The sequence below is a fragment of the Cetorhinus maximus genome, chromosome 24 (genome assembly GCF_964194155.1).
Source record: "Cetorhinus maximus chromosome 24, sCetMax3.hap1.1, whole genome shotgun sequence".
Classification (NCBI taxonomy): Eukaryota; Metazoa; Chordata; class Chondrichthyes; order Lamniformes; family Cetorhinidae; genus Cetorhinus; species Cetorhinus maximus.
In genome coordinates, this window is record NC_135902.1 from 52,041,327 (window position 1) to 52,057,789 (window position 16,463).

The 16,463-nt window shown below is 43.8% G+C and overlaps 2 protein-coding genes across 5 annotated transcripts in view; one reads left to right on the forward strand and one right to left on the reverse strand.

Moving 5' to 3' along the window:
- The window catches only part of adap2 (ArfGAP with dual PH domains 2), a 338,187-nt gene that overhangs the window by 57,455 nt on the left and 264,269 nt on the right, over positions 1-16,463 (reverse strand). The gene's annotated exons all lie outside the window — the stretch shown is intronic.
- rhot1a (ras homolog family member T1a) overlaps positions 10,991-16,463 on the forward strand; it is a 75,064-nt gene continuing 69,591 nt past the window's right edge. For 3 of the 4 annotated variants that reach the window (XM_078529060.1, XM_078529063.1, XM_078529064.1), the window contains exon 1: positions 10,991-11,316. In XM_078529060.1, the coding sequence (XP_078385186.1) occupies positions 11,280-11,316 (37 nt within the window). In that variant the 5' untranslated portion in view covers positions 10,991-11,279. Of the gene's footprint in view, positions 11,317-11,578; positions 11,655-16,463 lie in introns of those variants that run through there. The other variant, XM_078529062.1, reaches the window with a different exon arrangement.

Genomic DNA, 16,463 nt, shown 5'->3' on the forward strand with positions numbered 1-16,463 from the left:
TTACAACTCCAGTATTTTTTCGATGGCCACTTCCAGAGACTCACCAAGGCTCGGACTCAGCGGGTGCCTGATCTCCAGCAGTCCTCCGATAGCCAGAGACCTGGGCTGTCACTGTCTCCAACTACTGTGGAGATGTTAGAGTGAGGTGTTCTCCAGAAAGGGACCCTGAGCCTAATGTAGAACTATGACCCATCAAGGTGTGCGTCTCTGCATTGGTGGAGGGTGCAGATGAAGACAGTGACAGGTCTTCAGCGAGTGGATTCTCATCATCTTCCTCTGAGGTGAGCTGGGGCTTATGTTGGCTCTGCTGATCTTTCTGGACCTGCTGGTGCCTGTAAGAGAGGGAAGATAGATTTAGTTCATGAACAGGCTGAATAAAAGTTTGCATCTCATTGATTGTGAATGTCAGGATATGATCAATTCACGGAGGTCTCATCCATACTGGCTTGCTGGGAGAGGCCAATCTCACCTTCCCACAGGACCGATCCCCGTCCTCCCCTGCCAACTTGGCAGCATCCTCCTCAAATCTGGAGAGCTCAAGAATGTCAGCCGTCCCTCCTCCAGTCTGGGGTGTCTCCCACTTGTTGTGGACAAGCTTGGCTGGCATGAAGTCAAATGGATGGAACATGGTGAGAAGGGATGGAGCAGAGATAGGGAAGCATGCATGCCTCCTGTGTGTGTTAAGCCTTCCCGCAGTAAGGGCTGAGGATGGAGTTTTGCAGCATGATATACGAGATGCTTGACTTTCAATTCCATCATCATCGCTGAATCCCCCACTATCAACATCCAGGGCATTGACCAGAAACTGAACTGGACTAGGTATATGAAGACTGTGGCTACAAGAACAGGTCAGAATATAGGAATCCTGCAGCGACTAACAAACGGACCACAGGAGTCTCAGGTACAGGTCATGACCATTTATTCGAGCAATTGCAAGGAGATAACCATCTCAATGCAGCTTGAGATAGCACTCTGCTAAATTACAAGTATTCAGCATATTTATACATTATTGGTCACGTACAAGAACAGTTTCCAGGTTCCGATCTCGTCAACATATAGGTTTATATTAAACAGACATCTCTGGTAACAGGTACACGCATCGTATGTCCCTATTTTTTCACCCAGGCAGAGACCTTCCCTCCTACCTAAACTAGGACCATCTGTTCTTCCCCTATCTGTTGAAAAGCACACTTGATCTTAGTTGTTATTGCCATCCTCTGACTCCAGTCCGGCTCCCAAGGCCTTTCTGTTTGCAGGCCCTAAGGCTGTGCAAGGTTCATCTGGTAACCTTTAACTGTTAATGTACTTGGTAGCACTGTCTGCCTGGAGATTTTAAGTAATTCATTCCCTTTCAATAAATTCTCCCTTACCATAAATTCTTACTTACTTTCTTCTCCCTAACAGTCCCCCCTTTTGGCCCTTGGCCTAGCCCAAGGTAGCCAACTATAGCGGTCCTGTCTGTCCCTTTACGCACCGCCGCCCATTGATGCTGGCCAGTCATCCAGCTCTGGGTTGTAAAAGGTACCGTCAGACCATCTGTATCATCTGACCCCTCAATTCAGGCCTCTGGCTTACTAAATTTCTTCTCCACCTGCTAAAACTCCCCCAGCACCACCTCTATTGCCACCTTCGGGGACGATGAATCAAGTATGTTAAATTTATAACAAAAAAAAAGTACCTGGAAAAACTCAGCAGGTCTGCCAGCATCAGAACCTGTTCTCATGAAGGGTCATACGGACTCGAAACGTCAACTGTATCCCTCTCCGCAGATGCTGTCAGACCTGCTGAGTTTTTCCAGGTATTTTTCTTTTTGTTCTAGATTTCCAGCATCCTCAGTATTTTGCTTTTATGTTAAATTTATAACTAGTATCAGCTGAATATGACCAGGACATGGGAGATAATCTGAATCCATGGGTGTATTTGTACACTTGAGCCCCAATTCCACCACCACCACCATGTGGAGGAACCTATTTGCTCGATATCCTCTTTTGAGGCTCTAACCAATTGCTGCAGTGTATAGTAGGCTTTATATATCTACTGAGCCTGTCTCCGAATTGCGGTTAGGTGCTCTGGTAATAAGGGAATTTCACAGGAGAACTGGTTCAAATACTGTGTCAGGTTATCCTTAAAGCTTTCCATGACCTGAATGGTAGCCGCTCCTCTCTTACATATTTCGACCAGTTCCACCTTCCCCACCCTTGCTGGCACCTGTGGGTGTGGGCACACTGAATGATTGTGGATGGGGCACATCTGGTTGCTCCTGTACTGGATTTTTTGCTGCTATGTGGTAATACAATATCTCCCATTTCCCATATATGCAACATGAGTTGGTTCTTTTGCAGCCCATATAGTTTCCATTGTACAATTTGCTGCTGCTTTAAATCCGCACTTAGCTTCTTCCATCTCGTGTATTGGATGTGCACATACTACTGCGGTGGTCTCTATACTACACCCTTCTAATGTGGTGCTAACTATATTTCCTTCTATGTCTACTGCATTTGGCGGAATATTGTGGTACTTAATATAGTAATTCCCCCCGTATCACCCCAATATTTTCTACTCCGTGTAATGCTCTGCCGGGTGTTGATATAGATATAACAGGTATCACTAAGACAATTAGCATATTATTATTCACTATACATTCAACATTCATTCTATATACGCATGTTAAACCTCTGAGCTGGCAACCGGTCAAGTCATAATCATTGTGTCGTGAAAGATTACATAAATGTTCATTAGTTACCCATAAAGGAACTACCCCTTCATTAATCTGTCTTAAATTCTCTCAGGCTTGTTCCAGTGTCCAAGATCCATAGGTGCTGCAAACATAATTTCTGCTTGCTTCATCTGAAATATTTTTCCCCATCCCAATCAGTTTATCGATAGTCCCCGCATGACTTTCGAGCATGGTAGTCAGGTTTTGAATTAACCGTGTCATGTCCTGGTCTGTGTTTAATTGGGTGTTGTGAATTCCCTGTCCCCATTCTAAAATTTCCTTAAGCTTGGAGCTCAAGGTCCGGACCTTCTGGTCAACAGTTGCCAGGTTCTGAATCAACCACTGATGGCCCTATATTGAATATTGTTGCAGCATCATTTATCAGGCTGCGCTTAACGCAGTTCCCTCCCAAGCCTGACCGCATCTCGCCGTTGAACTGAGATGATTCAGTCATCAACTGGCCCATTAGAGCCGTATATAGTGCATTAATATGGGTTGAGCACCACTGGGGCAGGGCAATTCCAGATATGTTCAAGACTACGGATACCAGCTCATGGTGCACATTATCATACAAAACTTCTGATTAACCACTACCAAACCAATTGTCGGTCCTGGAAGCATAGTTGGACAAGGTGGGTCAGTCAGTGTGGTTTGAGGGGCTTCAATTATCTCTACTCGGACAGTGAAAGTAGACGTGGGAGGTGGCTGGATAGTGGCTCTTTTGGGCGGACCTCCCACGCCCGATCTGAAGCAAACCCTTACTACAATTCGAAAGCACTTGTTCTCCTACCGTTACATTTATCATTCCCCGTTGTGTCGCATTCAGCACAGTCCATGCTGCACCAAAGTTCCTCCTGCGGTGCGGGATGAGCAGTGATAATCCTCGACCTTGTTGCCAGTACTGATACACCCACGACCAGGATCGTAGATCTGTGGAGATGTTCCCGTTCTCCGGCTTACCGCTTGGTCAACTGTCATGTATCTTTGTCTGTATGTAATGCCTCCATTTACTTCCCGTACAAGTGCCCATGTATCACCCATCATAATTACCTCGTATGGTCCATGCCACCTGGGGGAAAACCCTGTTCGCTCCGGGCTCACCTTGACCATCACTTTATTCCCCGCTTGGGGTTGTTGGGGGGGGAGGGGGGGGGTCCATTGTTGCTCTCTTTGGATTTGCCTGTTTCCATATCCTTAATCACCTGTCGGTCTCTGAACTTCCTTCCTTAATTCATGCAATTGCCTACTCATTTCCCTCACGTAGTTTCACATCCTTCCTTTAGTGGTCCTACATCTCCCACTCCTACTATGATTCTCTCAGGTAGCTGCATTGCTCTCCCTGTTATTAGTTCAAATGGGGTGAACCTGGTGGTTCTGCTTGGGGTAGCCCTAAGGCACATTAAAATATTGGGCTGTTCCCTGTCTCTTGAATTGCTTTTGCGATTGATGTTTTTTTTAAAGTTCAGTTCATCCTTTCCACCATCCCCGAGCTCTGTGGCTGGTAGGGAATGTGGAATTTCTGTTTAAGTTTAAATTTATACATTTCTTTAATGACTCTTCCTGTGAAATGAGTTCCCTGATCTGAATCCATCTAGAAAGGCCCCCTCCACTCCTTCCAGTTTACTGTCTCCTGCTGCTGTCCCACGTCGGACCTCAATTCCTTAATCTGCCTACACAACGCTACAGTGCACCTGCTTATCCTATCTTTCAATGGCTCAGTGTCTTCACTTCCAGTGACGGTTCTCTCTGGGAGCTGCTTAACTCTGTCTGTCATCATAGTGTTAAACCTGTGGTCTTACTTTTTGTAGCTCACAGGCACATTAATACAATCAGTAATACATCTATTTAGCCTTTTTCCAGCTTTCCCTTTACCTATATCCATCTTGTGGTAAATTGTTGTTAAGTATTATTTCTCCTTACATTTCAATTCCTGAACTACAGATTTCACATAGTTTTACCTCTAAGTTTTTTTTTCCCTGACCATGATCAAACCTAAGATTCTCTTGAGGTCAGTTTCTCTATTGTCTTGATCGTTTATAATGTTTCTTTGCTCTTTAGGCCGTATTAACTATTCCATGTCAACGAAGATCTCTGTCTCTAGATCTTTGCTTATCTCCCACCTGTGCGTTTCCAATGTCTCAGTTGATGGCCAGATTATCAAATTCAGTTCCCTTAAAACAGTTTGTATATTGCAATCCTCTTTCCCTAACCCTTTCTCCTATTTGCCTCATAACATTTTACACATGCAACAGCTACCATCTTATCTTGTTCAGGTTGCCTGGAGAGACTTTACAATCCAATAAAGTATTCTCATACAGTTTTAAAACAGAAATCAGGCATTGACATGTTTTGCTTCCTTATCTTCTTCTCAAAGAACATTTTATTGTCTCAGAAGTAACCCACTAAATTGTGTCTGACCCGTTTCTTTTAGAATTATCCCAGATTCATTAACTCGGCCAAAAATTGGATTTCTGCCAAACTTTGTCAAGGTCTTGAGTTTAGCTTCATATTTTGGGAACAGACTTACAAATACAAAAGCTTTCAGCATTTGAATCAGTGCCAATTGTTGTCAAACCTTTTAAAATGAAAATTCTCTTTTGAGAACTTCATCACGAACCAAACCTCAAAATTTTAAACTTTGTAAGAAATATAATTTACGCTATCAGAATTAAAACTGCCTCTTTCTTATGTGTATTGATTTGTATCCAGATTAGAAGTCCCATATGTTTATCGACACATTCTTTATCTTTGGATAGCATCCTCGTTATTCAAAGTAACCTGTTAAGTTACGCTGCACTTTACATCTCAAGATTGTCCCAAATTCAAATTATAATGCTGTTGGAATGCAGATTTCTTTTAATATTTAATGCATCTCTTCAAAAGAAACCCCTTTTTATCCATTGGAACCAAACAGACCGTGTGTTTATGCCTTTTGGTTTTCCTAGAATCCCTTGAACTTCAGGTAATTTTCCCCCTCAGAATTTTAGAATACTAACTTGTATGAGTTAATGTAACTCGTATGTATCAATCCCAATCGGCTTGGAAGCTGGTGATACTAGTCTGTAAGGGGGTGGTACAAAGGTTGGTTCATCTAACCTTGTTTAGCTTTACGATACCTTCAAATTGCAATTTTTGCCAGAAAACTCAACTCAAACCTTATACTCAAAACTTTGGAATGTTTTAGTATACTTTTCCTTTAATCTAACATGGAGCTTTTAACCCTAAAGTGCTGAACTACACACACAAATGACAATTTACGGAAGAAAACACATTAAAGCTCACATACGAATGCTTCCTTGCACACAAACAAACACATATATAAAGGTATATATTTATGTTCCTATAATATTGAACTTAACGACTTAAAGTTCTCATATTCTAAACGAAACTTCAAATAGCAGTGGGGGAAATAAAGGGATCTTGAAGGCTCCACCTATAGGGACCATCAAACTGACGAAAGCTCACATTTCCCCTGCTACTGCCTGTCAGTGCTTATTAACCCCCTAGGGATATACCCCTTCTCTCTCTCTCTCTCTCTCTCTTCAGCACAAACAGCTCGTGTAACTTAGATCATTTCATTTTTTTTGAAGTTACAGAAAATTCAGTAGCGGATCTTTCGGGTCCCAATCATCCTTCCACATTTTCTTGATTAATTTTGACCGTTGTTCTGCTATGGACCTCGTGATGGAGACTGTGGCTCCCCAGTCGATTCCATAGCACTTTCCTGTTTTGCTCACAGCGTTCTATTTGTTTGTCTCTGCACAATTAATTCATGCGGCTCTGACAACTTAGTTATTTGCGGTGTGTGCGGTCTACTTGTTTCACTGGGGTCTGGCCTGCGCGGCTTCGGCTATGGTGCTGTTTCAAACAGTAGCCTTCCAGCGCGGCTCTGCCTCTTCTTAACTGGGGTCTGGCCTGCGTGGCTTTGGCTATGGTTCTATTTCAAACAGTAGCCTTCCAGCGCGGCTCTGCCTCCTCTTAACTGGGGTCTGGCCTGCGCGGCTTTGGCTAAGGTTGTATTTCAAACCGTAGCCTTCCAGCGCGGCTCAGCCTCCTACTCTGGCGCCACCTATCTCCTGTCCTGAGTCCTCCTCCCGATTCTTTTGATACTTGACCGGACCGTTCTCGGGTACGCTTACTGCACTAACTACAGGTGGTAAATAAAATATACTCACCCACTTTGCAGAGTGGTCCCGAGGATCTGATCCGAGTATCCGGCCGACTACGCCAAACTGTCATGGTCACTTTGACAAACCGACCACAGGAGTCTCAGGTACAGGTCACGACCGTTTATTTGAGCAATTGCAAGGAGATAACCATCTCAATGTAGCTTGAGATAGCACTCTGCTAAATTACAAGTGTTCAACATATTTATACATTATTGGTCACGTACAAGAACAGTTTCCAGATTCTGATCTCGTCAACATAATAGTTTATATTAAACAGACATCTCTGGTAACAGGTACATGCATCGTATGTCCCTATTTTTTCACCCAGGCGGAGACCTTCCCTCCTACCTAAACTAGGACCATCTGTTCTTCCCCTATCTGTTGAAAAGCACACTGCTGCCCCCACATGCTGCAGCTGTGACACAGCACCTGTCCTGGCATCCTTAATGTGTTCTAATTAACTATTTAATTATTTTATTCAAAAATATCTTTTACTTTTGTTTTTATATATTTTATTAACCTTACCACCAGTTGCTAGACTATTTTGAACCTTAGGAATAGAATAAACCTTAGTCACTTATGAGATACTCACCGAATGATTAGCTTTTTCTCCTGTAGCAGAGTACGACCACTTGCTGAAGGCTGAACAAGTTAGAAAGCAGAAAGCAAAAGAGCACTTCTTTCCCTTAATTACCCAACTCCCAGCACTCTATTCTAAGTCGCAGTTCTTGCAGTAAGCCATACCTAAAGCATCTCTTTCCCCAATGCACCAAATTCCCACTTTGAACCAAATTCCCTAATATAATCACTCGGTCTCTGTCTCACTCAGGTCAAAGATTCCCCTCGCTGATCAAAAAACTTCTTAATATATTGATAAATAGATAGGTTGATTAATGGTTTTATTAATCCATTTTCACACTTTAAAAAACATTTTCTTGTTTATCAAGAGGGTCATTAACTGGCCTAGTAGAGACATCCACTACTAACTTAAATATATTTTTCTCATATTTTCCATTATATTCTGCTTTTTCTTTCAGTTCTCTGGTTAAATTGCACATGGACAAACACCTCTCTGGTCTCTGCCTTTCTTTCATTTTACATAGGCTAGACTGACTCAAGATCCTCTGCTTTTTCTTCATTCCTGTGAAGAACACTGCTCTTTGGGATCTCTCTGTAACATGCTGTTTGATGTTGGGAATATACCTTGTGTGGAAATTTAGGCATCCAGTTCTATCATGCTGCTCCATTGTATAGGGACACCATTGCACAGCATGAAGATAACTGTTAGGAGGTTTCTTTTTTTTAAATTATATTGAAGGAACGTTGTCCTTGTAAAAGAATGTTGGGCATTTTTTTATTTGGGACGGAGAAGACCCTTTCATCATTACATCACACTGATGACAAATGCAAGTGACATAATGGTTCATCTGAATACAATATACATCATTGCATTGTGCGTACTGTTCTGAAAACTATACTTAACTTGTTGAGCTCGAAGGTTGGGAACTTCTACTCCCTGCAAACATCAGACTTCCCGCACATGTGCAGACCTGGAGCAGGCTACACATGTGCAGTTCAGTGGATCTGCATCTTTAATTTCTTCATGCTCAGGACATGCCCAGCTCGCCTGCACATAAAGAGAGGAAGAAAGACATGAAAACCCAGGTCAGGTGACCAAGAGCAGAACCCCATGAAAGCCTAGTATCCCAGGCAGGGGACAGGTAGATGTCCTAAAAAGGGCAGAGGGGACAGGGAGAGGTCCCAAAAGGAAGTCCCAGGTAGGGGACAGAACGGGTCCCAGTTGTTAAGGAAAAAGAGAGGAGCAGAGAAACAGGCTCCAAACATGAAAAAAGCTGGGAGGAACAGATGTTAAGTGGAAAAGGCAGCCGAAGGTTGATAACTCCATGCTGCAGGCCATTGGGGCAAAGGTACATAAATAAATAAATAAATATTTTGGAACAGTAAAATTCTGCTTGGCACAGCCAAAGATCTGAAGTGGTGCTTGTGTGTAGACTGGAATCTCAGGAGATGAGATTGAAACTCTGCAAAGTGGGCCATTGTTGAAGCCATCCGAGTTGGAGTGACTTTTGGAGAGAATTTCAAGGCAAGATCTTTGAAGGTGAAGATTGGAATTCCTCTTGAGAGAGATGGAGTTTCAGTGAGATTGGTTGACTCACAGTGTTATTGACCTCTGGATCAGTTGTTGAGAAATCTGTTTTGATTGCTTCTGTCATTTATTGTGCAGTGTGGTATGTTCAGCAACAGCTTGCCTGTTAATTCACATGTACCTCATGCTTGCCCTGAATGTTAGAGTATAAGATAGATATTGTAAATTATTTTATACTTCTAACCTTGTATAGTAGTTTAGTTTTGTTTGTTCAAAAAGTTTTATTCACTAACTGTCTTGAATCTCAACCTTATTTCATTTTAAACAAAACGTTATTGGTCCCTAACCGGATCTTACCAAAAATTTGGGGGTCTGGCCAAGGATCATATCAATATATAAACTTAAAAAAAATTGAAAGGCAGCTGGATACAAAAAGTAGAGTTTCAATCTTAGATTCTCCAGAAGATTTGAATCTCACCCCACCCAGCCTATCACTACAGATGCCACCCTTCATGACAAAATGCCTTTGCAAATGAATGAGAAATAGCAAGCATTCAGCAGAAATTTGCAGAAAGAATACCTCATACGAAAGAGAGGTGCCTTTCAATAGAAACATTTTTCTCTAAAGGGGAATCTAGGACAAAGGGATATAACCTTAAAATCAGAGCTCAGGCATTAATGAAAAAAGCTAGGAAACACTTCTTCACACAAAGGGTGGTAGAAGTTTGGAATTCTCTCCCACAAAAAAGCAGTAGATGCTAGCTCAATTAATAATTTTAAATCTCAGCCACAGTAATCAAAAGTTTATTCCAGTATTTCCTGTGCTCTATCTAAACAATGAGCTATCAGTTGACACTGCCACAAAATTACCATGATTTTTTTTTGTTTTGTTGATGGAATATGGGTGATGGTGAAAAAAAACCACATTCATTTTTCAACCCTAGTTGCCCTGAAAACACATATTTGTGGATGGAAGTACCTGCTATTTGATTAGGCACTTCCCGTTCTAGCTCACAAAACACATGGGAGTGATTTTTTTTGCCATCAATTATTGGGGCAATAATCTGATGTTGATCTCCCACATGTTATAACACCCTCCCTAATTTTTAATTCCATTTATTTCAATGAAAATGAAAATCGAGTCAGTTCTGTAACAGGCAGAAGGTCCATTCCACCAGTTTCTCCCAAGAGGTGATAGTAAAAATTAACCTCTCTGGAATAAGTTCCACACGCTGGCTCCCTGGAGTCGATTTAGCATTTCATCTCTTGACATAAACATAAATTGTTCTGTTTTGATTCCCAGGGGCTGGACCATAGGGTTTAATTGTCTTCTGAAGATATTTTTTAACCTGAGGGTTGCATTAAAAGTGTTCCTCGTTTGCTCAGTTGGGGTAAGGGATGGTTGTAAATCTTTGGAAGTTTCCAGAGGCGGTGGATGCTCGGTGGTTTACCACACTTAAGGCCGACGCTAGACTTAGGGACTCCAAGGGATGCGGATCCAGTGGGAAAGTGGAGTGGAGGTTGAAGATCTGCCATGATCTTATTGAACGGCAGGACAGGCTCCCCGGGGACTGTATGGTTCCTGTATATACAATATATATATACAATTAACCTGAATAAACCACAAATTCTGAGATTTACTTTGATCAGATTATAAACCTATCTGGACAAAGAAACTACATCGCACCTTGGAGACTTTGTGAGCTATATATAATCTGTCTAAAGCTGGATTTTCGAAGTCCGATGCGCGAGGCGCCAGAATTGGACAGTTAGCCGCTTGGCCGTGTCTGAGGCGTTTTCCAAGGAAGCGTCACGCGGGGGATCGGCCGCCGGGGCGGGGACGGGGGGGGGGGTGGCGCGCACGTCAGGAACGGCAACGGCAAGGGGGCGTGGTTGTGGCGGGAGAGAGCGCGCGCGTAAGGAACGGCAAAGGGGGGGGCGCGCACGTAAGGAACGGCAAAGGGGGGCGCGGTTGTGGCGCCAGCGCATGTGCGGCGAGGGGGTGACAACCGTGTTTGGACTGGAGTATGGCGTGAAGAAGAGAAGCCGGGATGCATGGGGAGTCTTATTCGTGAGGAAGCCCGACAGTCATCCCGGAATATCCGCCGGCGGCGGCGGCATATCCTTCCCTCGTCTGCCGAGAAAGTAGATCATAGCAGCGCGGCCTGGTGGGCCTGACTCCCATTCCCTGGGCCTAAATCCCATCGTTCGGAGGCTCCTCCCCGGGAGACCGGTCCATAACTCCTCTGTATTCCGGGCTCGAGGGGGACCAGGTCTGGAGGCAAAAATGAGGAAAGACGTAAGGATTCTGCTGGTCGGGGAACGTAAGTTTAGATTTGATGTGTTGGGGAGGGGAAGACGGAATTGGCCCGTTTTGCTGCACTTCCAGGGGTTACCAGCCTGAGGCCTAGGCACAGGCTGGGCAAGTGACAACTGGTGGGTGGGTGTGGGGGATATTGGGGCAGAGACAGAGTCCGCCCACGTTCACTGCACTTCTGCAGCTTTATTACTAAAAGAGTTGTCGTTTAAGAGAATATAAGCTCATTAGAAGTTAATGGAGGCGGCAGCATCCGCGTCTGAAATGTACCCGCGGCCGTGACCTTCCCACCGCGACTGTGCATTAACTGAAGTGAGATGGGAACGAGCTGGCAGCGGAATGCAGGTCATTTAGGATCTGAAAGGCAAAATAATACATGACCTTTGGTGGTGGTGGTGGTGGTGGTGGTTGGTGGGTGGGTGGGGGGGGGCTAATTCTTCATGAGACTTCATGGATGCTTTTAGTTTTGTGACCCTCCTTTTAGAGGTTGTCAGTATTTCTCTATCCCAAATTCCTTTAGCGCCAACTTTTTCTCGAAGTGACTTTGCTCATTATTTTCCACTGTACGCTTTGCTCTTGCCATTCCGATATCTTACGCTTTCCAACTCGATTGACCGTGTGTTTAAAAAGTAAATGGTATATAGTACGCAAAGCTGAAGCAGCTTTCTCATTCTTGAATCCTGTACCATCTTAAGTCACTGCACAGCTGCATAGTCCAGCTCTGAACCCTCCAATGTTGCTGCAAAGCCCAATGTCCACTCTCACGAGTTCTCAGAAATAGAGGTGGAAAGCCATGGCCACTGTCCACTTTAGTGGTTAGAAAACTGGAGACTGGAAAAAACAACAAATCTTAGCCAATGGCTCAGGGGAGGGGAGAGGGGGTAGGGAGGGGAGGGGAGAGGGGGTGGGGGGGGGGGGGGGAGACACATAAAAATTATGACAGAAGATAAAAGCAAAATACAGCGGATGCTGGAAATCTGAAACAAAAACAGAAAACGCTGCAAAAACTGAGCAGACCCAACAACATCTGTGGAGAGAGAAAAAACACAGTTAACGTTTCGAGTCCTTATGACTCTTCAGAGCTAAAGAGAAGTAAAAATGTAATGAAATTTATACTGTTTAAGGGGGGTGGAGCAGGTGAAGCTGGATAGAAGGCCAGTGATAGGTGGAAGCAAAGGAGAGATTGCCAGATACGTCATGGACAAAAGGACAAAGGGGTGTTGATGATGGTGGTACTGGCTAAAGGAGGTGCAGATGGTGGCATTAAAGTCAGAAAGCAGAATGTGATAATCCAAGGGTAAGCACTCTGGAAAGATCAACCATGATCAAGTGACAGATGGCCCTTGTGGGGAGGTGATGGGGTGGGGTGGGGTGGGGGGAGGGGACGGTGGTGGGAAAAAGATTGAAAATAGGGTAATAGGTGGGGGTTATTTAAAACGATGAATAAAAATGAAAATAAAAATAAGTGGATAAAAAATGAAATGAAAAAATAAAAATTCAGAAATGAAAATGAATATTGAAGAAAGGATAAAAAAGGGGGTGAGGGTGGAGGAGAGAGTTCATGGTCTGAAGTTGTTGAATTCAATGTTAAGTCCAGAAAGCTGTAAAGTGCCTAAACAGAAGATGAGGTGCTGTTCCTCCAGATTGAGTTGGGCTTCACTGGAACATTGCAGCAGACCAAGGATGGACATGTGGGCATGAGAGCAGGATGGGGTGTTGAAATGGCAAGCAACAGGAAGGTCTGGGTCATGCTTGCGGACAGACTGAAGGTGTTCCGCAAAGCGGTCACCCATTCTGCGTTTGGTCTCTCCAATGTTAAGGAGACCGCATTGGGAGCAGCGAATGCAGTAGACCAAATTGAAGGAGCTGCAAGTGAAGCGCTGCTTCACCTGAAAGGAGTGTTTGGGCCCTTGGATGGTGAGGAGGTAAAGGGGCAAGTGTTGCACCTTCTGAGATTGCATAGGAAGGTGCTGTGGCAGGGGGTTGAGCTGTTGGGGGAGATGGAGGAGTGGACCTGGGTGTCCTGGAGGGAACGGCCCCTATGGAATGCTGACGGGGGATGAAGGGAAGATGTGTTTGGTGGTGGCCTCATGCTGGAGTTGGCGGAAATGGCGGAGGATGATCCTTTGAATGTGGAGGCTCGTGGGGTGAAAAGTAAGGACAAGGGGGCCCCTATCATGGTTCTGGGAGGGAGAGGAAGGTGTTGAGATGGGTCAGATGACTGACCCAGGACCTTGTCCTGCTATTATCACACTCTGCTTTCTGACCTTAACACCACCATCAGCAACTCCTTTAGCCAGTACCACTATTGTTAACACCCCTTTGTCCTTTTGTCCATGATATCTCTGGCAATCTCTACTTTGCTTCCACCTATCACTGACCTTCTATCCAGCTTCACCTGCTCCACCTGCCTTAAACAGTATAAATTTCATTTATACTTCTCTTTAGCTCTGAAGAAGAGTCATAAGGACTCGAAATGTTAACTCCTTTTTTCTCTCCACAGATGCAGTTAGACCTGCTGAGTTTTTCCAGCATTTTCTGTTTGTGATAAAAATTATCACATTCACCCTCCCCTTGAGAACAGGTCTCTTCTTCCTCCCTTGCTCCAACAGATGACGTTGTCTCCCAACCTCATTCCCCCTCCAAAAAAGAAGAATGCACTTGCTGCTTCCACCTCATGTTTGTCTTGTTTGGTTCAGCAAAAATGTCAGTTGTGGCTCAGTTGTAGCACATGCACTTCTAAGTTAGAAGGTCATAGATTCGAACTCCACTCCAGTGACTTGAGTGCACAAACTAAGCTGGCATTTTGTTGCAGAACTGCTGCACAGAGTTATGGTCTGACCTCTTGGGAGAACATAGGAGATCCCATGGCACTCTTCAAAGAAGAGCAGGAAGCTCACCCAGTGGTCTGGCCAATATTTATCCCTCAACCAACTACAGTGAACAGTAGTATAAATGCCCAGAACCTTTTTCCTGGCATTCCTAATAGAAGAAAAGAAAGAGAAGCTTGTGTTTATAGAATATCTTTCATGAACTCAAGATGTCCTAAAGCACTTTACAAGCAATTAAGTACTTTTGAAGTTTAGTAATTGTTTTAATGTAGGAAATATGGCAACAAATTTGTGCAAAGCAAGCACCCACAAACAGCAATGAAATAAATGACCAGATAACCTGTTTTAGCTGTTGATTGAAAGAGAAATATTGGCCAGAACACTAGGAGAACTCCCCTGCTCTTTGAGATTTGTTATGCCCATCTGAGAAAGCATTGTTTAAACACCTAATGCTCAAGGTGGCACTTCTCACTCCACTGAGCTGTCAGTCTGGCATTATGTGCTCAAGTCTCTGGAGTGGGAACCTGTAGTCTTTGGACTCCGACGCAAGAGTGGCGACACTGATGGGTCTTGAGGATGGCTTGGATTGTGAGGTGGTGGAGGGAATCAGTAAGTTTATTTTATCTGGAAGAGGTAGCCACACAGTTTTTTGCAGTAAGATTGGTCTAATTTGATGCTCGAACAGGAAGCACTGCCTGTTGGACAGCTAGCTCCTCCTAGTTGTGCTGTCCCCTAGGTGAGTTTCTGGGGTTGTGGAAGAATTGCATCTGATCATTGACCTCACCCTGAAACATTCATATAGATCCATAAATCCAACATATCCAACCCCATTCCTGTAGCCAGTTCTATGCTGCTTTCATCTTGCTAGCTGACATGGTGAGGAAAAATACATTTTAAAAATTCTCCTCCTAGCGAATCATTTTCTCTTTCCTCTCTTTTCCTCTTTATTCCCATCTCCTGCCCAATAAATCTTTTTCACGCACTTTTCCCAACTTGCTCAATCGGAATGTGTGTAGTTTCATTCTTTCGATCCCTGTTGCCTGCTTGCTTGTTTCCCTGAATACAGGTTTGGTGTCCTATTTGTGTGTTTTAGTAAGGATAGTTTGCTGGAAATCCTTGTTTTTAGGTTTTTATTTCTGTTCTGTAGTTGTCATTAGAGCTTCGAAAAATCCAAAAAGAGCTCTGGAGGTGGCAACCCTACTTTCTCCTCCTAAATGTTCTAGGGGAGAAGATAAAACAACAGGATTCCAGAAATGCTGGAAACGCAACATTATGCTTGCTTTCTCCAGCTTTTTCTCAGTACTTAGAAACTTGAGCTGTATCCTCAACTTAATGGGCTGGAATTTGTTGCAATGACAGTAAATACCATATTTTATACTATGAATTGCATTTCTCAATTCTCTAGTGACAAATTTATGCCACTTTGCTGAAACTTCAATTGGAATATGTATTGTGGTGGAACAGGAGTGGCAATGCCTTATACACATTCAAGGCACCGGTGTTCAGTAGAGAATGGAACAGCAGGTTATTTTAATAGGTATGCGGTTAGAAGCAATTGCTCCCATCTGATAATGTTGGGGATGAGTCATAGTGTATAAAGACAGAAATCCCAGGTTGGATTTAATTTGATTGCATTTGATGGGCCATAGTGTATAAAGACAGAAATCCTAGGTTGGATTTAATTTGATTGCATTTATACTGAAATACGAATGTATGAATCATTGTTGCGAAGGGGCTTGAGTGCATAGGGTTGTCTCCTGAACTGCGTGAGATACCTAGTCACATTTCATTACCAGTTGCGATCCCTGCAAATACTTGAAACTATTGTGAATCACAGTACAGAAGAGGCCCTTCGGCCCATCAAGTCTGCACCGACACGTGAGAAACACCTGACCTACCTACCTAATCCCATTTACCAGCACTTGACCCATAGCCTTGAATATTATGAAGTGCCAAGTGCTCATCCAGGTACTTTTTAAAGGATGTGAGGCAACCCGCCTCCACCACCATCCCAGGCAGTGCATTCCAGACTGTCACCACCCTCTGGGTAAAAAAGGTTTTCCTCACATCCCCCTAAACCTCCTGCCCCTCACCTTGAACTTATGCCCCCTTGTGACTGACCCTTATCGGATACTTATCGAATATCTTGGGATTTTCCCTACTTTTACCAGCCAGAGCTTTCTCATATCCCCTTTGCTCTCCTAATTGCTTTCTTAAGCTCCACTTTCTGTACTCCACTAATGCCTTTGCTGATTTGCTTCCCTTGTACCTGCTAAAAGCCTCACTTTTCCTTCTCATCGTAACCTGAATATCTCTGGTCATC